The sequence below is a fragment of the Cylas formicarius genome, unplaced genomic scaffold (assembly GCF_029955315.1).
Source record: "Cylas formicarius isolate icCylForm1 unplaced genomic scaffold, icCylForm1.1 PGA_scaffold_6__28_contigs__length_40554024, whole genome shotgun sequence".
Taxonomy (NCBI): domain Eukaryota; kingdom Metazoa; phylum Arthropoda; class Insecta; order Coleoptera; family Brentidae; genus Cylas; species Cylas formicarius.
This window is the reverse complement of record NW_026844347.1, coordinates 40147381-40169686: the sequence shown is the minus strand read 5'-3', so window position 1 is coordinate 40169686 and position 22306 is coordinate 40147381. Positions and strand designations below refer to the sequence as shown.

The 22306-nt window shown below is 36.6% G+C and overlaps 2 protein-coding genes across 2 annotated transcripts; one reads left to right on the top strand and one right to left on the bottom strand.

Annotated features, from left to right (window-relative positions):
• The first annotated feature begins 268 nt into the window (after positions 1–268).
• Positions 269–6344, top strand: LOC132703225 (synaptic vesicular amine transporter-like). Its single transcript, XM_060672351.1, has 7 exons — positions 269–389; positions 1614–1877; positions 3257–3520; positions 4467–4736; positions 5759–5893; positions 5945–6180; positions 6243–6344. The coding sequence occupies exons 1-7, from the start codon at positions 269–271 to the stop codon at positions 6312–6314; spliced, it is 1362 nt and encodes a 453-aa protein (XP_060528334.1). The 3' UTR covers positions 6315–6344.
• Positions 6345–9622: 3278 nt separating this feature from the next.
• LOC132704001 (doublesex- and mab-3-related transcription factor dmd-4-like) lies at positions 9623–14015 on the bottom strand. The gene is made up of 3 exons (XM_060673596.1): positions 13848–14015; positions 10102–10382; positions 9623–10049 (listed from the first exon to the last, which is right to left on the bottom strand). The coding sequence occupies exons 1-3, from the start codon at positions 14010–14012 to the stop codon at positions 9731–9733; spliced, it is 765 nt and encodes a 254-aa protein (XP_060529579.1). The 5' UTR covers positions 14013–14015; the 3' UTR covers positions 9623–9730.
• Positions 14016–22306: the final 8291 nt, after the last annotated feature.

Here is a 22306-nt window from a genome sequence, read left to right as displayed (position 1 = left end):
GATGGTCACGACTAAAAGTTCTTCGGCGTATTGGGAAACAACCGCCTAATAAATTTTCCGAAGATTAAACCCAATACCAATGGGTTTTCCAGTTCGATTAGACTTTCGGGCGTGTCGCCCGGCGATAAGGCACATTTAACGAACCTGCAAAATTCCAATCTAAAGTCGTATTATCCCGGCCGCAGTCAATCTCGCGTTCCGGGACTACGCCAGATGCTCCCCGTGACGTCGAACGAGAGATACAACGCTGGAAGACGGCCAGTTCGCGATGGTTGCCTGTCCCTGTTCCATCGGCCATCGTCTGCGCGTCTTAAAAAACACCAACGGCGCCATCTTCGCGACGATTTACGCGCTCTTTCTGCTGGACAACACGCTGCTCACCGTAGTCGGTAAGCCGGGTAGCTTTTCTTCGTCCTTTGCGACGTCATTCGCGTATAACACGACCAAAAATATAGTGCATTTATTGCTTTGACGTTTTTTGCGGTAGCTTAGCCGTTTACTGCATTATGTAGGTAGGTAGGCACAACGATACTGAAAATTTATTAACAATCTTACTTTTAGAGTTAGTCTCGGTGTAAGCGGCCGCGATGAATGAAATTTATTGGGTACTTCTTTAAAGCGTTTCTTGTTTCAATGTCAAAATAAAAATGGCGGCCTAAAAAACGTATTTTTCATATTGATATGATCATTAAATTTAGATATTTATTTAAAAAACTATTTTAGATATCTTTCCCTTTCTTCAACTCCGATAAATGTTTTCCTCTATCCTCAAAACTCGAGTTAATGCACTGTTAGGCCTTTTCCTGTTACTCTAGTTCACGTCGCTACTTCGAAGCTGCTTGATTTCATCTACGTTGGGTATTAAGGAAACGGCGCACTTCACTGTTATTGTACGACCAAAAATATAGTGCACCTTTTGCTTTGACGTCTTAAGTATTTTACGGTAAAGTCTGTTCATAGATATGAGAAAGTGACTAACTGATCCGAATTAAGGAAAGACCCGGGCAAGCTGTAAGAATGAAATATGGCCGAACAGGTCCGTACTTTGCTTAGAATTTAATTATTTGGGGTTTTGTTAGGAAAGAAACTAAACAATATTTATTTATTTACGTATGTATTTATGTTTAAATCTAAAATAAAATTACAAATTATTTTTATTACCTACTTAAATTACTTAGAATTATCAGCATCACCATCGCTATCATCGCCTGTTACCGAGATATTAAATTTTTATACGAGCGCAGATACTCTCGAAAAATTCGATTTCATCGATTTTCGAAATTAAGTAAGTCAGAAACTATAGTTTCTCAGCTAATATTCCGTTAATTTGTGCAGCATGTACGCCAGTGTCGTAGCAATTTCGGTTTTCAGAATGCTACGTAAAAAAAATATCGGTTTTCTATTGGTTTAGTTCCTATAACTATAAAAATATGAGAAATAAATCTCTGTTGGCCTGTGTAAGAAACAGGAATAGGAAACAAATATTGATGAAACGGATGTGGATATTGATATTTTTATTAAAAAAAAAAAGTACAACACCACTTAGGTTATCGTTTAGTTCGATTTAATTCCGACGCACAGTAGCGTACGTCACGTGGCAGCTTGGTTTTCAGTGCCCATAATTCCGGACTATTTGTTTTCTCTGACCGCTGCCGTGGCGAATGACTCGTCGCTGAGCGAGCTCGCTTCGCTGAGCCCCTTGCAACGGAGATACGATGACGAGCTGGAAAGCAGCAGCGGCCCCCTAGGCACGCTACTGGCGTCGAAGGCGTTCGTGCAGCTGTTGTTTACCCCCCTTTTGGGGTACGTGACGTCGACGGTTAGCTATAACGTGCCGCTACTGGTCGGCTCCTGCAACCTCTTTGTGGCGGCGTTACGTAAGTATACACGGTGTCCCGATAAAGTTGGAAAAAATAAATACGTTAGGGAGTTGCGTGTGTATACAGGGTACTATCCAGTTTTTTTTTACTTCTACGGTTTTAACGAAATAATATTACAACCTAACCAGGATAAATAATAAACGATTCTCATTAAAAAAAAACACTACCTACTAATAATAATGATCAACAAGATTTTCTGATAATAAATTTATAACAAAGTTTTTGAAAAAAATGTCGACCTTGAAGGAGCTCTTTTCCTTATGTGTTTCTTATTAAATAGCAGTTCTTATACGATCCTGCAGCTCTTCGATAAACCAAACTTTTCAGACGCCCCTATAAAAAAAAGTCGAAGCTATCTAAATCTGGGGATCTAGGGGGCCATGGTTGAGGTCCGCCGCGACCTACCCATCGGTTACTAAAGGTGTGATTTTAATATTTTCTTGCTGCACATTGAAAGGGAATACTTGCCGCAGCTATGCATTCAACATAATGAAGGCAGTTTCTATAGTTGTAACTTCGGATTTATTTTTTTTTCCAAGGGATACAAATTTAAACTAATTTTGAAGGAGGAAAATAAAATTTTTAATATTAATAATAATTTATTTGTATTTCAGTTTTGGTCAGTTTTCTTAGACGTTTTACACGTATGCAGTCTCGCAAAGCATGTAATAATGTTGCGTAATATTTACCATTGACAGTGGTATTAGTTTCTTTAAAATCTTTCAAAAGAATTCCTTTACAATCCCAAAACATCGTGACCACCACCTTTTTTGTTGACTGGCAGACTCTGAATTTTCTTGGAGGTGTTTCACCCTTATGACCATTATGACCTCCACTGGTCGACCAGTGGAGGTCATAACGGAAGATATGATCATCTTCAAGGGACTCCTGCCCCATTCGAAAACGTATTGCCCATTCTTTCACTACAGAATACGAAGGAGAACTTTGGTCGTACACATCATCCAGCCTTTCTTTAAAAATTTTAGGTGCTAACCCTTCTTTTGTCAAAAACTTTATGACGGCTCTATACTCAATTTGCATTATTTGCTACATTTTTTCGGACACGTCTTGTTTAAAATGCTGTCGATAAAAAACCATTTGACGTAAGACTTCAATTTTTTTTCGCAAATTTGAACTGAGGTGGTTTCTTTTCGCAGCCTACTAAGATACATATTTAAAAGAAGACATATTGTATATAACAATAAAGGCAATTTATTATTATTACTATTATTATTATTATTATTATCATCATTATTATTATTTTTAATATGCGAAGAATCAATTTGTATCGATTTCAGTTTTTCTTACGCTCTAACAGCAACATACGTTCTCAAAAAACTGAACCGAGGTGTAAACATTGTTCCTTTCCGTTCCAGTGTTCGCCTACGGGAACTCTTTCGGAGTGCTGATCCTAGCTCGGGCGTTGCACGGCAGCTCCTCCGCAGCTATAGCTGTCAGCGGGATGTCGATCCTAGCTGCGACGGTGCCCCCAGACTCCAGAGCCCGCGTCATGCCCGTGGCCTTCGGAGGCATCGCTTTGGGAGTGTTGATCGGGTACCCATTAGGAGGGGCTTGTTACCAGCTACTAGGCAAAACGGCCCCGTTTCTATTTATCGCGTTCTTCGTCGCCATCACGATAGGTAAGCGCTGACGTAATGGTCAACATTTTTTTGCCCGAAGTAGATTCACCATATTATCAACAAATCAAGTGTCACCTTACTTTTTGTCGGTATATATGTCTGCGATGGTTGTTCCGTTCCAAACTAACCAAACCATTTCTATCGCATTAAATTGACATTGATAATGCGATGGTCATTTTCCAATGCTGACGTGTCCGTTCCTAAAAGGATATATTTTGAAATAATTTCGTATTCAAGGAGTAATATTGAGGAACACTACCTACACAGACATCTGGTCTTTCGTGCAACTTGGCTGAAAGATTGGGCAACAGATTTTCCCAAAATATTGAGCATTAGTGCTGAGAAGATGGCAGTTTCCGCAAAACTAAAACTTTTATCTCTGTTCACAGGTTAGGAAAGGTCCTCTTTTCGCGTAAGGAAGAGACATAAATTACCTTACAACATTTTCAGTGTCCATTGAATTGTGGTAGTCTCCCCATTTGCAGATTTAAAAATAATACTGGCATACCCCAGCAAACCATTTATGTGAGATTAGATAGCCTCCTCCACATTGTTTCCAAACTGTTTGTGGAAAACCGTCATGCCAGATTTTTCTAGATACTCCTTTGTTATATATCCAAGTCTCGTCCAAAACCACTGGAATCATCAAACAATATATGAGCAGGTACAGAACGGATTAAGAGCCAGTTTAGTTAAGCCCCTGGGGAAGCAATCGACTGTTATGGACCGTTGAAGCTTCTTTCTTCTTCTAATTTGATGCCCTCTCCAAAAGGAATTGCTAATTTGGTAAAATTGTTTCCTATTTTTCGTATTATTCTGGTCAAATCGGATATATCGCCTTCCTGCTTCATTACTGTTTCTTTTCTTGCAAAAAAAAAAAACATTTTAAATACCGAGACACAGATAGATAATGAATTACAACTCTCTCGCATTGGTGACTTCGTAGCTATGCAACTGGTGCTGCTCGACGAAGAACTGCAACGCTCCCGGCTCAAATCGGAAGCTTCCTTGGCCGAGTGTTTGATACTGCTGCGGGACAAGCGGACTTTGATCTTGGGCTCGTCCATCTGCGTCAGCACGTCCTCTATGTCAGTGCTGGAGTCTTGCGTACCCATATGGCTGCTGACGCACTTCGATCCGACACCCACCAGATGGCAATTGGGCGCCATTTTTATCCCGGACAGCGTCGGTTACTTTCTGGGGTCGCACTTTGCCGGTACGTATCAAAAATCATGCATCAAGACACACCTGGGCCACCACATTTAGTTTGAAAGACATGCGAAGAAGGTTAAAGACAATGGAATAATGAAAGCAGGCGATGCCTAGCTTTTGGAATACCTATGATAGTGAGAGAGCCTACAAATCACCATGATTTGTGGTTCGCTTTGAATAAAGAAACTTGGTACAGGTTCACAATTCGGAGGACTCTGAAGCTTTTTACTGATCCATCCAAAGGAGCCGTTGCTCATTCTGAGCAAATGAAAGAATGCTACGACAATCTGCAACTACTGCTTGCTAAAATCAAATACAAGGAAGCCAGTTCTCTTAAATATACCTGAACCTTTTATTGATCAGTCGAACTGTGAAAACGGGAAGAGGAATTAGTATCACTTGAAGATAATCTGTTCAGATTCAGAAGTATAAATAAATTAAATGGATTAGTTCGTGGTATTGACTCTTCTGAAAATGTGAATCAAGAAACCACAGGAAATCTTATCGAAGACCAGGGTCAGCAAGAAGATCAGCTAGCCGCTCTTCAGATGCCGATTTCCACTCATCCTCTTCCGAAGAAAACAGCAAAGAAAGTTTACAAGAAGATGACCTGGTTTTTTGTACTGAACAGTTTATAGAACTTCCTAAAATTGTCCAACAAGTACGACGAACCAGGAAACTTACTCAGTCATTCAGAGATTATGTAACATACTCTACCATTATCCTGCAGTTGAGTATGATGTTGGTATTGATCGACTTGATGCCGTGGCAGCATTCTTACAAGGTGATATTGTCGAAGAAATCTACAGTTAATGAAAATCAGCACGGAAAAATCAAATCCTAGAGTTAGTTAGCTAGTTAACGAATTGCCAAGGGTATTTCGTGTTTGCAGTACATGTCTACAAGCAATGTGTCAAGCGGATTCTTTTACCAAGAATAGACAACTTTTTTACACAAAAGAAACACCAGAAGAACACACTATTGGTGTCGGCTGCCTATATTTTCCTGCAAAGCAACTTTTTGCAGGACTGCTGAAAGTAACAGCGTGGCGTCTAGCGACGGCAGCGATGGTGGTAGCCGGATTGAGCTGCTGCTTCCTACCCCTGGCCACATCTTTGCACCAACTGACTCTGCCGCATTTCGGTTTGGGTCTGGGAGTGGGTAAGCTTTGGAGGTGTCAAGTGGAAACTTAACCTGCCGCGGGTCTTTCAGGAGTGCTGGACGCTTCGTTGGTACCCCTGTTGGCAAACTTAGTCGAACGGAAAGGCAGTGCCCAATATGGGCCGATCTACGCGTTCCAACAGACCTCGGTGGCCGTCGCCTACGCTTTCGGACCACTGTTAGCTGGCCAGGGGGTCCGCTTGGTCGGCTTTCCCTGGGTGATACGGACCGTGGGGTTCATGAACCTGGTGCTGTGTCCCCTGCTGGCGGAATTAGAACACGAACAGGTGAGCAGGGACCTTCTGCAGACCACGAAGAAGACGTTGAGCTAATAATTGCTCGTTTCCAGGACGAAATGCAATCGCTATCCAGAGACGATCATGCAGCTTCGTATTCGAGCTTAGAGACTATTGAGGAATAGAATTCTTTTTAAATCTGTTAAGCTTTAATATAAATTCTATAGTTTGTCGACTTAAAAATTATGTCTGACGATTTCAAATTCCTAAGTTACATTTTGTAACAATTGTTAAACCACAATTGTTTTATTTTCAGCCTAAAGAGTACATCCTTCGAAATAAAACGAATACGTGGCAAGTTACTTAGAAACATTTTTTTTTAATGGCTTTGTATTCGTTGTCTCTGTACGAGGGCTGCCTTTTATATATCTGGATTTTCTTAAACTAGTGTTGCCATCTGGCGACTAACGTTTTTTTTCGCGAAAGAGTGTTGTTTGTGTTTTTTTGTGATAAATCAAAAAAAATTGTGAAAGTTGAAAATAGAACTTGATGAGGGGCAACTCAACAACAATGCATCGATGAAGTTAATTCGACTTTCGGAGTTAAAGCACCATCTAGGACTACTGTTTATCGCTGGTTTTCGAATTTCAATAGTGGTCGTAATTTTCTTAAGGAGCAAAGTTTGTCGAAAATCGGTGGTTGTCCAAGAAAACATCGATGCAGTGAGGAAACTAATTTTGCAGGATCGTCATGTGACTTACCATGAGATTGAGGTATCTTTGGCCATTAGTGGGACCAGCAGACATACAATTTTGCCGATATAAAATTTGTTCGCGTTGGATTCCACACAATTGGACGTCAGCGCTAAAAAAGGCTCGTGTTGATTGATCGAAGGAAGAAATTAGAAAAACCAACCGCCGAAGACGAATCACTCTATGCGACGACAATGCCGATCAGTGCAAACAAAGAACTTTTTGAGCCTTAAAATCGTTGATTTGATGAGCGGTCCACCATATAGTCCTGATTTAGCACCTAATGACTTATTTTTAGTCCAATACATTAAGAATAAATTACTTGATGATTGATGATCGGTTTTATCGAATCCAAAGCTATATTTGTTGGTAGCTTATAGTTTTTTATTACAAATCCCGAAATATAAAAAGTAGCCCTCGTATGAAGGCTTTACTGTGCTTGGTTGCCATATCGTACAACAAATCCGTAGTCCGACCATTTGGCAACGTTGAAATTGATTTTTTTTTAATAAGGTCACAAATAAAACGGTTCTCTCAAATATCGATTCGGCATAAGACTAATTAGGCTACGCGTTGTAGTTTCAATATATACAGGGCGTCCAAGTAGTCTGTGAAAGTAACATATTTAGAGAAAAATGTTATGCGCAAAAGTTGTTGATGAGACCAAAAGAAACAATTTAAAATTATTTCCCACTATACAGTGTGATTCATAAATATATGGAAAGCAAAACTTATAAATTTTCTTATCGAACACACTCTATATTATGCAATTAATCGATACTGAATATATTAAAATAACTTTCAATTGTTTTCTTTAGCCACATACCCTTTGTATTTAAATTTTGCTCTAAAACAAATACTAAACCCTCTAGTTCAATAATATTTTTTTATTATAAGATGAATTTAATAATAGTTAATTAAGGATATAAATTATTTATAATTTTTGAATTAATGGCTTTGGCTTTTTGCGACATTTTCTCATAATTTGACAAATTTAAGTAAAGGACGTATAATATACAACAGCCTGTATTGATTTTTTTACGAGAATTAATATTTTTCATTTTTACTCACCCTGTATAAACGATCGTCACAAATATGGAGTGTTAAACACAGGGTGTTGTTGACGAAAAGATGGCCATAAATCCAAAAGCACTCAGTATAGACCACATTGCAGTAATATACAGGGTGTTCCATTAAAAAAATTATATAGGTTTGATTTTCCGCATATTTATGACTCACACTCTATATTTGAAAATAATTATAAATTGTTCGAAACAAATAACGAACGAAATATATTCCTTTGACACACTGTATAAATAAAAATTGTACTGCGTAGTGTGCAAAAAAAATAATATTTCAATCTTTTAACCAGTTGAATATGGCGGTTTTGGTTTTAAAAAAATACAAGGATCTGTCCGAGTATCGCTTTATAAAAGGTATTCAATAAATGAAAGTAAATAAATAAAAAAAGGATTTTATTTTTGAACGATTGATTTTGACAAAAAAATCCGATATTGATAATTTTGGCCTTGGTTTAAAGACACGAGGGACATAAAAAGTCTACAGGTGTGTACAGGGTGTCCGTATGCCCAACAAGGAAAAAAACATTTTTTTGTGCGAATTTTCCAGAATAAAATTTGTTGTGGTTCTCCCCTTTGGCCTTAAGAAAATGACAGAAAACTTTTTGCTGCACTTTTCTCGCTTTTATACCGGGTGTGTCCCTGCGTAAAAGTATCTGAGAAATTATTAGAGCCAAGTGAAAAGACGTGAATAACAGAGCAATTCGGTTTGGTCAGTGACGTAGGCAATATCGAGGGCGACAGTCTTCCTATTTGCTATTTTCGTCTATCATACATGGTGACCGAGATATTTTTCAAAAATGTGGTTGTTTATATTTACCTTGAAGTCGGGTCGAATTATATACAATGTGTATATACTTTATACACGGTGGGCACAATATAAAAACCTTTATTTCGCAAGAGCATAAGTTTAGTCAATAGCTGGTAATAGTTTGAAGCTTTTTCTGTAACCAAGTCCAAAACACTGTCCAAATTGTTTTTCGAAAACATTCATATTTCCTTAGGTAACTAATAGTGCACGTGGCAATGTAGAACGCTAGTGTTTTAACGGCATTTTTTAACGACTTGTAAAATTAATTATGAATGATTTCCAGACACACTGTAATACAAATCATTGTACAGGGCGGTCAGTTTAGGACGTCCCCATACGTTATCTCAATAAGTTCGACCCAGGATATATACTTTATTGATTCGCTTGATTTTAAGTATAACTTTAACTAACTTAAGTAACTTATTTTTGCGCAGGTCTTTGCAAAAATGTGTTTTTTACATTTTAAAACTAAAATTGAAAATTTTATTATTTTTACTAATGCTTTCATCTGTCTATGGCGAAAATATATTATGGAACACTTTTTATTTGTGTTGAGTTTTATATATAGTTTTTATTACAAAAATTGATATTTTAAAAGTTAAGGCCAATTTACTGCCGCAACTCGTCTAATTAAATCTTTTTATTAATTAAGAAGATGGTTGGTCCACATTTTTTTGCATCGTCGTTTGTGACCACCCTGTAAAATATACTTTCGCTGCAAATAGATCAAAGCGGTAAAGGTTAACCGCTTCCACGGATCCATATTAAAAATTCCCAATTAAGACCTTGTTTCTCGGAAAAGTTCATTTTTCTTAAAAAATCAAGAAAATCAAAGCGAAGTTGGAGACTGGCAAGTTAGGCGCCGTAATTATCGAGATAAGATATGGGAGAGTCTTAAATAGACCTTCACAAAGTGACATTAACACGTAAAACATAACCAGGTCTATAGTCATCACTGTCTACTCTCTAACGGAACTGTAGGCTATGTGCTTGCACTGATCACACTCACACACTCCCGGCACGTAGACCGGATTGCTGACCAGAGGCTTGGGGAACAGCGGAAAGAACGGGTAAAAGCTGAACACCTCGCTCGATATCAGAGGTATGGGGTTGGCGTGGATCCCAGGGAATGCAGACCTGGGGGTCCCTTTCGATGAGTTCGAGACCGGTCTGAAAGCAGACGCGCCTTCCGGCCGAGTCTCTTCGACGTGGTGCTCTTCCTGTCTGGATTTGGTGCTGCTGAAATGCTCTACCGCTTTCAGCAGGTCGTGGTTGCACCTGGAACCAACCGTTGGTCCGGTTTTCGAAAAAAATGGAGCAGTCGAAGTACCTTTTGAGGACGAGTTCCAAAACGGCTCGTTTCTTGGTGGGAAACAGCTTGCCTAGCATTTCCACCGAGCCAGGAGTGACGGCCACGTCATCCGTCTTCTTTTCCTGTGGGCAGGTCTCTTTTTCCGACTGTAGCGATTCGGAACTGTTAGTCTCCGGAGACGTGACTTGCATCCCGTATATCCTGCCGGGAGGCAGGTAGTCGTAGCTTTTTCCGCCTTCGGCGGAAGCCAGGTGAAGCGCGATAGCGTCTTCTGCTGCCTGCTGACGTTTGAGCGCCACCTGGGATCAAAAGTGGACGATTTATGTGGGGGGCCTGTCCCTTATTTTGAAGTCTACGAGTGTCGTCACTCAATTACGTACGTCGCGGTGGAACAAATTTATATTTTCTCAAGTGTACGTTGAATTTGTCTCGATAACATTTAAATCGGCTGCAACTTTTTTGTTTTTAGAGATATCCAGGTAAACAACAAACGAAATGTAGGGATAGTGGCCAAGTTTGACGATGTAACACTCTTTATGTTGTAGTCCATTCGTTTTTGACAAAAATAGGAAATTTTTATATAATTTCAAGTTAAAATACGTTTAAGTTTGACATATTAGTAAACAACGTTGACAGCTGAAGAAAATGAGGATAAATAAGAAATAAAAGTTCAGAATTTCACGAAATTATCAAATCAAATTTGATAAAGACAAGGATCTGTCGAAACAATTGTCATGTGAAAATATATAATTTCGGGAAAATCTGAACTTTCAGTTCTTAATTATTTTGATAAATGGATTTTCAACAAGTAAAAGCCACCTCAGTTCAATTGAAGAATATAAGGTAAACATATTAGGATTCTATGAAGCACACCCAATTTCCTACTGTAAATAAAAATTTTGAGAAATTATGTAGATAAAAAATTATTAGAAGCTATTTCTGAAAAGTTCAAAATTTTGTAATTTTTAAATGGCTCTAATTAATCTTCTTTTAATGATAATCGTACTTTGTTATACGGTTTTGGAAAGCTTAAAGACTCAACTTTAACAATATAAATTGGTTTTTTGTAAAACATCGCGAACATTATACGTAAATTTAATTTTAGTGAAAAAAAAATTTCCCATGTTTCGCAGGGCTCATCTTTGGTGAGGATTTTTTTATATTAAAAAGAAACATTTGAGAGGGTAAGAGCTAACAAAAATATATTTTTTAAGCACCCTAATAAAGAGAGAGGTATTTCTCGCGGATCACTCCACTCCGTTTTGAAAGAATGTAAATATAATGCATTTAACTAAGTGAAGAACAATGTCAAAGGATAATGAGAATAACAATTTTTTGAAAAAAATTTCATGGAATGATGAAGGTGATTGGCGAAATGTCAGCAAGTTCGAGTCAACAAAAACCGACGCAGGAGGGATCGAGAAGTTTTGTGAAAATATAAATAAACACTTTTGATAAAACTTAAAACTGACCTTACTTTCTGAACACACCTCGTATACAATGACTTTCCAATTTATCGACGACAATTAAGGTAGTTCTTTCGAGACCAAGTAGGCAGTGAATTATTCGCTTTCCGACAAATGCGGATGGAAATAATTGTCATGGGTCATTTATCAGCACTTTGCAGTTTGTTGTTCGTTTATCTACATAAAACTTATGCTTGTAAGTTGTAATACGAACAAATTTCACAGACATTTTTGGCAGATATTTTAAATTGCAGAATCGGAAGGTTTAGGAGAACCGTTCAAACTTCGGTAATTTAAACTTCATCCCAGGATCAAAATATTATAAATTTTAAAATACAATCTTTCTGATTGGTTAGTTTGTGCCCAATATATATTTTTTATTTTGCAGTTATCCACATTTGTTATGGTTTATATTGAGTGTTTTTGGATTTGTGGAGATATTTTCGTCAAAAATGCTGTGTGTTCCAATTTTATAAAGTAGTACAGTCGTTTAACCTCTTGCAGTTAGCTCGAAGCCTTTATGCAGGACGAGTCAAAATGGAAAATATTAATTGTCGTGAAAAAATATTTATACGTCCATCGAATATTTGAATTTGCATTCACTTGCTGATGACACTCAGCTATTTTACTCAATCAATCAATCAATATCGATTTGGATTGGCATAACTTATTTAAACTAAAAAATGCAGGGAAATGTTCTTTTCTCCTAAACCAAACATCGAACAAGCATCCCAAATGTATTTTTATATTTATTAATGTTGTGTCCTCTTTTATGCATTTTTTTTTATCTACATCAAAAAGTAAAGAATATTTTAATTGTTTTTATGGAACCAGTAGTGCAGTGCTTTGGTTTTAAATCAATTTCAAAATACAAAAAATGATAAACAGTTTTAACTTGCAATCTTCTGCAATGTCGCCTATAATCACCGCTCATGTAGGCGCGGTAACGGGATATCGCGACAGTTTGAAGTATATTTGATCGATATTCCATTAGAAGCTGTTTCGGCAAACAAGGGGGGAAGCTGAATCCGATACCCCTTTTCGATATTCATTTCGTTTCAGATCGAGTTCGTTTATCTTGTAAAGTTTGCTAGTCGTGTAAATCGCGTCCATCGATCGCGATCTCCCTTCGAGATGCTAAAAGTGACATCGTTTAAGGTCGGTTAATTTGGGACACCATTTGTTTAAGCCAATAGCTAAGAAAATAATCCGGCACACTTTTAATCAAACTGTACCGTGATTAATTTGAAAAACTAACGCCAACACCAGGGAAACCATCAAACTCTTCTCAACCACCAAACACTGTGATAAATGTGCATCATCGCACCACCTTTCGGAAACGGAAAAATCAGTTCCTACAAAAGGTTCCAACTTTTTCCTTGGTCCACGTATTATCCCAAAGAGGAAATCATTTCAAACGTCGAGTCTATCCTAAACAAACTAACATCTCAAACAGCTAATGAAGATCGATTTGAACCCGCAAGAATCCTTAAAGAAACAAAACCCCCTAGGTTTAATATTGCAAAGCCTGAACGCATTGCCCTAAAATCTCTAAAATCTAATATCTACATCGTAATCCTAAAAGCAGGCTTCTTCTCTATGGGACTCCTTTCACTTCATTGAATAAATAAAAAGCATTACATCAGATACGCAAGATATTCTGGTTAGTTTCGACGTAGAATCCCCCTTTACGAAAGTTCCTATTCCTGAAACTCTCACCGTCATCCCAGATATATTCAGATCCGAGAATCCGAAACCAAACCTTGTGTTTATGCACGGAATCAAATGCGAGCCAGTTTCAGTCATGCTCTGAAGAAGCCGACAGGAAACGCTAGCTAGTTCGACTCGGCAAAAACCGACGCAGCAGGAATCCAGAAGTTTTGCAAAAAGTCAAACAAAATTATACTGACTATATCCCTCTAAAATTCCGAAACTTCTTGGGTATTTTCATTGCATTGTTTTACATTACATTATTATGGAAAAATTAAAATGAACAGAAAGAACAAAATTGGTAATAAAAATATAATTCAAAAGTCGTAAGTTTTGGACACATTTGCTTTTTTGTTTTTAATAGTTGAGTCATAGCCAACGATCTACTTAACATTATAATAACATAATATTTGTTACATTAGTAAGACATTATTATGTTAAAGCAATATATTTCCGTCCTGTTTTTTCGAAAATATATAATGTTGATTTTTATGCCCTACTCCGACAAATAAATTAAAAATGAAAAAAAAATGAATTTTGAGCTTAATTTTCAATACTAATATACAGGATGTTGTTAATGGGACTTACTTGGGCGGCCATGATCCGCTGCCTCTCCTTGATCAGCCCGCATTTGGCGCAGTTGCAGCTCTTGTAGATGCACTGCTTCTTGTGACCCCTCAGGGTGGATATCATGCCGTGGTTCCTGCAGCGGGCGCACTTGGGCACCCTCGCCGATTTCCTGCTGGACAGCATCGCCTAAACTTCGTGAAAAAATAATTTCGAGACAACATATACATACATCTATATAGAGGATATCCAAAAAATGCAATATAATATGTAATATATGGAATTTGGTTAGTATTAGTTTCGTTTATATATATTATACAGTCGAAACTCTATATAGCGAAATTATAGGGACGCATTAGTGTTCTGTAATATTTAATTATTTTATATAAACATTTTAACATCCACTCATTTTATATAAATATTTAAGAACTACATTTAATGTTTCAAATAATCGGTTATTTTCTTTTGAATTTTTTTAGTATGCCAATACGCATCTCGTACTTTGGATTTTATTTTCACCGCTTGTTCAGTGGTTGGTGGTGGTCCCACATCAACTTCTTTATCTTCTTCTCCTTCTTGGTGCTCTTCCTCACCCTTTCTTGCTTGTTGTAATATGGCTTCCTCTGTCAAGTCTGCTGTTGTAGGCAAATCCTGATCTATCAAAATAAAATCTTGTAACTCCTCACTTGTAAACGTAATTGTTCTTTGAAACTGCTTTATGGACTCGCTTAGTGGCTGATCATCTTCCAGGTCCTGTTCGCGTTCTGTCTCGGTCTGTTAATACTCCTATCGTCCTGCATAGGAGTATTGAATTGTTTCTGCTGTCACCTCTTTCCAAGCTTTACTAATAAAGACTGCACTTAGCATATTAATGGAAAATTTGTCTTCGGAATCGATCATTTCATCGTTATTTGCCTTGTAAGTGACCGGCAAATGCTTGATGTTCTTAAAACATCGTGGATTAGTTGATTTTCCAATCACGACTAGCTTTCTTTTTCCTCTCCCACTTATACTTCCAGCAACTAACACTGTTATACGTTCTTTGGAAAGTTTTCCACGCACACATTTTCCACTTCGAACTTTAAGAGTTTCATCTGGGGTCATTTTGTGAAAAATACCAGTTTCGTCAGCATATAGAAATATCGTCCAGCCAATCATTAGCGACGTTTATGTCGACATCCGTCCATAATTTATACCATGTCTCTGTTTCCCCAACCATCCTTCCGAAGCCTCGAAGTCGATAATGCCAAGCTGTTCAGCAAACTTTTCTGCGTTTAGTTTTACGGTAGGTCTAGAGAGTGGTGCAATTTAAGATGATGCTGTTGGAACCACTGCAACATTGCCCGATCCAAATCTTCAAATTTTGGCTTTCTCAGTTTTTTAATAGGACTGCCTGCCGCTTCAGGGTGAATGACTTTGTCTTTGCTGTTCCAAATCGTGGATACAGTGGACAGTGTAAGTCCGTAATGACGTCCCACATCACTTTTCTTTCCGCCCCGTTCTATCTCCCGAAATAAAGCAACTTCATCATCTAGAGATAAAATTTTTGACTGTGTCAAAGTAATACCATTAAAATGTCTAAAGTGGTATTAAAGATATTAAAAAGTATATTTTATTTTTGAAAACTTCACCGCAATGTATCTCAAAAATGTGGACAGTTTTCTTCACAAAATCAATTAGAAGACCCCTGGTTCCGTTTTTGCCCTTTTCGTACAGGAATCCTACACTTTTTTTTTGTTTGTTTGTTGTTTATTTTATATATTATTAGGAAAACGTGATATGTTTTATTTTTAAAAAAACTTCAATAAAATACGTAAAATGAGAACAAAGTCATATTTGGAAGGTTCGAAATTAAAAAAAAAATTAATAAACTTTTTTACGTTGCTTCTGATTATTCTCTTCTCTTGCGGTTAGAGTAAAATTCATGGAGTCCATTTTAAAAAGAAAACTTCATACAAACAGGTGTCCCAAGCTTCTTAACCTTTGAGAAACGGCGATAAAAAATATTCAAAAATAAAACGCCTGTCTATTTTGGCAGATATCGGTGGCACGCCACTGATTTCTCTTAAAATAAAAATTACTCCCAAAATCTCCAATCATTCTAGAGAAATTTAATTTGTTGATTTATTGGTTGTCGAAAGTTTTTGTTGATTGATTGATTGATGATGGATGTTTGTCATCAGTTTGGTGGAGTTTACTAATGAGGAATTGGCAGATATGCGCTTTATGTATGGTTTGACTGAAACTTCAACCATGGCCCCCTAGATGCCCAGATTTAAGTGGTTTCAACGTTTTCTTGAAAAGTCTGGATTATTGTACCACAGTTAGCACTATAGAATATCTAAAGGACCGTATATGGGTTTATATAAAAGTTGTTATTAACTTATAAACAGAGAATTATTTATATAAATTATTTAAATAAGTGTATTGAAAATGATTAATAGTAAGTAGCGTTTTCTTTAAATAACAATCATTGGATGATGATAAGTTATTTCATTAAAACTATTAGAGGAAAAATAACATTCTACTAACTTTTTCATTTCATTTCATCAAAATTGAATGTATATATATTGCCATACCTTGCCGAATAAAATAAACTCCAAAGTCGTCACCTCCGGGAATTATTCACGCCGACGACAAAAGACAATCGAACGCTCGCACGTCATTTGCAACTTTTCGATTCACCGGGCGAGACTAACAATTTTCCACTTAACATCACAATGGTCCGCAAAAAACGCGAGGCGATGACGCCAGGCCCCAGAAATAAGCGGATATTGTCGGATTGATACGGCGCGTCGGGGATGAAACCGCCCAATAGGAGACGGGAGATCCGTTTGGGCCGCTCGCACCGAGAGAAACCTGGACCAATAGCGATGCGCGCGCCCTCGATAGACCACGCCTCCGGCAAAGCGTAGCGTAATTTTAGTGCCCGGCTACTTGCAAGTTTATCGTCGCGCGGATGTTACAAAAAATCGAGATATAGATCTAGACGCGTTTATTTTTCTAACTAATAACCAAAGGTAAACGAGCTCGAATGGACGGGGTATCCCTTTTTTTTTGGGCCTGTGATATTTATTTTTTTATTTATAGACCCCAGGGCTAACCAACAGGCAGACGAGGCTGCCCAATTAGAACATAGCTAAGCTACTAAGCTAACAGGCAGTAATTAATGATAATAATAATAATAATACATTTATTGTTATAACCATCAAAGTTACATGGAAATAATTACATAACCAAAGTTAAGTAAGTGAAATAATGGTCAACAATAGGCCTTGTTAGGACAGCCATCTAGAAGTTCTAGATACCGTTCAGGCCTCAATTTAACAGCGAAAATATAATAATAAAAAATTTCATAGAATTTATTTGAAAACGCCACACATAATTCTAAAAAAAAGAATAGAGAAGAAATGGAGGGGGAAGGAAGGGAAAGGAAAGGGGCACATGTTTTATAGAAGAGCTTAATATTAGTGCGTACGTAACAACTGCTTTTTGAAATTATTCCTAAACGTTGAATTGGAGTGATTAATATTAAAATTAGTAATAGGGTTAATACAAATGGCTATATTATGGGAATATGATCTTTTAAATAATTCTTTGCGCTCACGGGGTATAACAAGTCGGTGTCTTCCACGCAGATTCAAATTGTGTATTGATATGTTAACAGTAATTTTTCTGTAAAGATAAAAAGGTAATTTTGTTTTAAGAATGTTGAAATAAGGAGAACTCATTCGTAATTTGCATCGAAGGTGCATGTTAAGCCAACCCGACGCAGCAAGGTACGGGGAGATATGATCTCTCCTCCTTACCCCATAAATTAGCCCTAGACAGGAGTTTTAACCTTCTGGACACGGTAACGATCGGACGCATCCAGGCACGGTCCGTACACAGCACTGCAGTGACTAAATTGTGACAGAACAAGTGATTCACACAGAAACTTACGAGTTCCCTGACAAATAAATTAATTTTAAATTAGCATAGGCAACCATATGTTCTCTGAACCGCAACTGCGAATCAAGAGTGAGACCCAAGCTTTTGCATGACTCAGAGAGTGGCAATTTTATGTTGCGAAGTTTAATTGTTATGTTATACTTTGCATGGGTTAAATGATTATCATTTCCAAAGAGTATTACTGAAGATCCTCCGCGGTAGCAATTTCTTGAGGAAAAAATGAGTAGTAAATTTGGGTGTCATCCGCATAAAAATGACAGTTGCATTGGTGGAGGGCTCCAACGAAGTTAAAAGTAAAAATAGTGTACCTACAACAAGGGACCAAGAATGATGCCCTGTGGAACACCCGTGCGAACACCTAGGAACGATGACTGCTGCTGATTGTAAACAACCCGTTGTGTCCGACCTGACAAAAAGCAACACAGAAACTTTCGAGCACCCAACAATATTAAAGCCGTAAGCTTTCCATCGTCAGTCGCTCTAAAAATGTCATCAGTAATGTCCAGCATGGCACCCTCACAACTGCGATTAGGTCTAAAACCAGACTGTTTCTCTGGTAGAATATGATTAGAATTTAAAAAGTTAACCATTTGATCGTTCATAATTCTTTCAATTACTTTAGATAGAACAGGCAATATGCTATTTGACCGCAGGTGACTAAATTCGCTTGGATTGTTTATTTTCGGTAAGGGGATGACTTGTGCCCGCTTCCATGTTGACGGAAAGTACGAATTTATTTTATGCGTAATGTATAGGGCAATATATGGACAGCAAAGAAATATTAATGATAATGATTAATGAATGTTGAAAATCTCATCTTCCGTGGACAATACAAAGTCAAAGTGATCCGTTCTGTCACTTAACCTATTATTATTATAAAAACTCAGCAGTTCTTGATTGGGGCTATCATTATTTTGCACGCTGTTTATAAAGAAATTATTAATTTGATTAATATATATTTCTTTTAAACAAATATCTGTCTTCAACTTTTTGACGAAACTGCATATTTATAGAAAACGAGAAACGACATTTTTTTAATCCTTGTTTGTTGAATGTTTTGAAATTTTTTCACTAGGTTCTCCTATGTATGTAATTGTTTTAAATTGTTCGTATTCTGTATTAGGTTTCGGATAAATAGAGTTTACTGATGTCTGGATTTGCTTCTTGTTTATAATTCTATCTATAATGATATTCAGTTCTTTGCTATAATTTTCTGTTGAGGATGGCGTATTAAGAAGTCTGTGTATAAAAGCCCAACAATGCCCACGCTTCTTGATCAGTACCATCAACATTTGGAAGCAAAATTTTCCTTCCAAATTTTGCCAAGACAAGAATTTCTTGGAGCAACTTCTTACTATTATGTTTTCTCTTTTATGTACTAAGTTTTTGTTTGGAAGAGCTGTCCATAAAAGCCCACTTTGGTCAGCACTATATACTTGTACCAGCAAACTTTTCCCACAAATGGCAAGACTAGTATTTAAGTGAAAAACACGAAACTTAAGAACCATTTAATATTTTAATTTTAATTTTAGATATTATTTTTAATATTTTTGAATATTAAGAACACTTAATTATAGCTTTTAAGGCAATGAACGAAACACAATAAATATTAGAATGGAAATGGACTTGACAAAAATGGCATTTAAAACAAAGTTTTTGGATTTATACAAGGAACTTGGTATCATTTTCTTCCCTTCCTGCGATAACCCGGGGTCAATGCAAATAAGATTTGTGTTTGTGATGTGTTATTGGGCTGTGAAAATATTTTTACGTAAATGTTGAAATGATCAATACACTGAACGCTGCTTTTTCCACTAACTCTATGGGAATGATGAAAGCGAACGCTTCTCTAGAGGCTTCCTCCAATTCTGCTGTGGTCTGGAAAACTCCCCATAAAAAAATCCATGGGAGTTAGATCACGCAATCTCGCGGGCCCACGGAACGAGGCCTCTAGTTCCAGTCCAACATAGTCCAAACAATTCAATCAAAATAAATACCCGTTCCAAGAATTAATGGCAATTCTTAGATGACATTTTAGATTTTCATTAAAAAAATAAAGGCCCACAAATCTAGCTCGGAAAAACCCTACCCAAAAATCGAATCTGAACAGTCCAAACAATAGACAAAATTTTGTGTAACAGAACACTAAATTCAACAAAAAATAAAGTATGTCCTTGACAGCTATAAGCAAGGCCTACTAAAAATGTCTTATAAATTTCTATTATTATTACATTGTTATAAATGAGAAAGTCGTATTCAGTGCAGTAGCATTTTTTAATTTTGTGATTTATGATCTAAAGTCGTGTACTTATAAATGAGACACCCTGTATAATTTTTTGCGACACAAGAAAGTGGGAACACTCTATAACTTTTAAACGCACTGCGATTTGAAATATGAAAGGGTTAATATAGGCTGAATTTGCCAAATTTTTTGACAGTGTGTAGTCAATGGTTGGTTATTTTTTTGCATTTTTGGATTCAGGAGATCATTCTACCTAGAATAGGACGGTTTTTCTCCCTTTTTGTGTTTTTTAATTTTTATTTAATTTAATTAATAATAATAATAACAATTATTATTATTATTATTATTATTATTATTATTATTATTATTATTATTATTATTATTATTATTATTATTATTATTATATTATAATAGTGGGAAAAATTGTAAATGAAACTTTTCTTTACTTGTCTAATGGCAAATAGCATTTAATGGGAAAAAAAACAGATTGGTATTTAAAAAAAATGAAAAATGCAAAAAATATAGGGTGTGGCATTTAAAATTCGAAACTTGTTACTGTCGTTTCGGCTCAAACCGGAAGTGCGACCATTGGCTACATATTGTCAAAAAATTGAACATTGAGCGTATATCAACCATTCCAAATTTCAAATACCCATCTCGAGCCGTCTAAAAGTTATAGTTTCTTGTGTCACCCGATATAGAACACTTTACGATTTGTTGTTAAAGTGCAATTGAAGAGTGGAAGTAACGAACGTGGTAAGTGCCGATAATAAAGTTCTGAGACATTCGCGAAAAAAATGTAATAAAAAGGGGAAAATTCGTTTTATGATAATTTTTATGTCCATTATCGTTTTAAATAATTGTTTTAATGTCTAGGTTCTCGTTTTGGTTTATTTTTTTAATGATGTTTAGGCAACTAGCTGACCCGGAAGACCTCGTATTGCCGCAGTCGATAAATTAAAGTCCTAAACTTTTCACAAATTAAAATAGAACAAAGAATGTTCGGATTTTCGCAGTTTTTAATGCTTTACGTTATGACAGCTGTTTCTGGAACACCGTGCCTTTATCAGATACAAAATATTACTATAATATTACTATATTACTATATTACTTTAATGGTAATTTCAAGGCAGAATGTCATTAAAGTGTTGTTCGCAATTCTTTGTTGTCGATTTAAGTGCTTCAACGTCGTACTGTTGCTTTTTTATCGACTCGTTTATATGTGGGAAAAAGAAAAGGGCCGTTTTTAGGGTTTTCTCGCCTTTTAAACCTTCCTTAGACCTCCACGGACATTTCAAGAGCAAGAGAAGAGCAGCAATTGATTTATATATACAGTCGGTCAAAAAAGTCTCCGTACACGTAGTATTTTTTCAGTTTTCTTTTAGTTTTTTCTTTCACTTACATTTAATGAGAACTCTATTTCAAGTAGGTACCGCCAATCTCATTAACAGTAATAAAAAACAAAAATAAAAATCGTTTGAAACGCTTTATTTAATCCATAAAAAATAATGCAGCTTTAGAGGTAAGAAATTATGTCAAATAAGTTTCCACACACTTTAATAAATCGCTATTTATTAATTATCAATATTTTATCAAGTCGGCTTGTATCAAATTTCGCTTAAACAAATGAGTAATACTTGTTTATTTTTGACGCCACTTTTAAGTCGGTGGTTTCGAAGTAAAAGCAAATATTGCGAAATCTTTTAGAGATATTGGTAAAATAATTAAAAAATCACTTTCAACTGTACAATATGTAAACTAGAAGAGTCTTCTGTTATGAAAAAAAATTAAAAAGCTTGGAATTTGCCCAAAACCAGGGAGTTTTGGGAAAACGTTATCTTTAGTGACGAAACAAAAATTAATCTTTTTGGGTCCGATCGTCGGGATAAAGTTGGCTAGAATAATTTAAGCCTAAGTGTTGAAAAACTTAACCTTAATAGGATAATGATCCTAAACACACTGCTACGCTTGTAGGTCATGGATAATCCACAATGTCCTCCAACAACTTCATACACCACCACAATCTCCAGATGTTAACTCCATAGAGCACCTGTGGGAAGAATTAAAGCGACGAGTAAAAAAACATCAAATTACGAGTAAAGAAGACCACAAAAATAGGACAAGAGGAGAGTGGGAAACAAGAAAGCTTATTTTAAGTCTTCCAAAAAGACTTGGCGCCATTATTAACGGCAATTGTACAAAATATTAGACTTTAAGAAACTTTACCATTTATCATCAGGGATACGGAGACTTATTTGACATTGTTTCTTGCTTCTAAAGCTGCCTT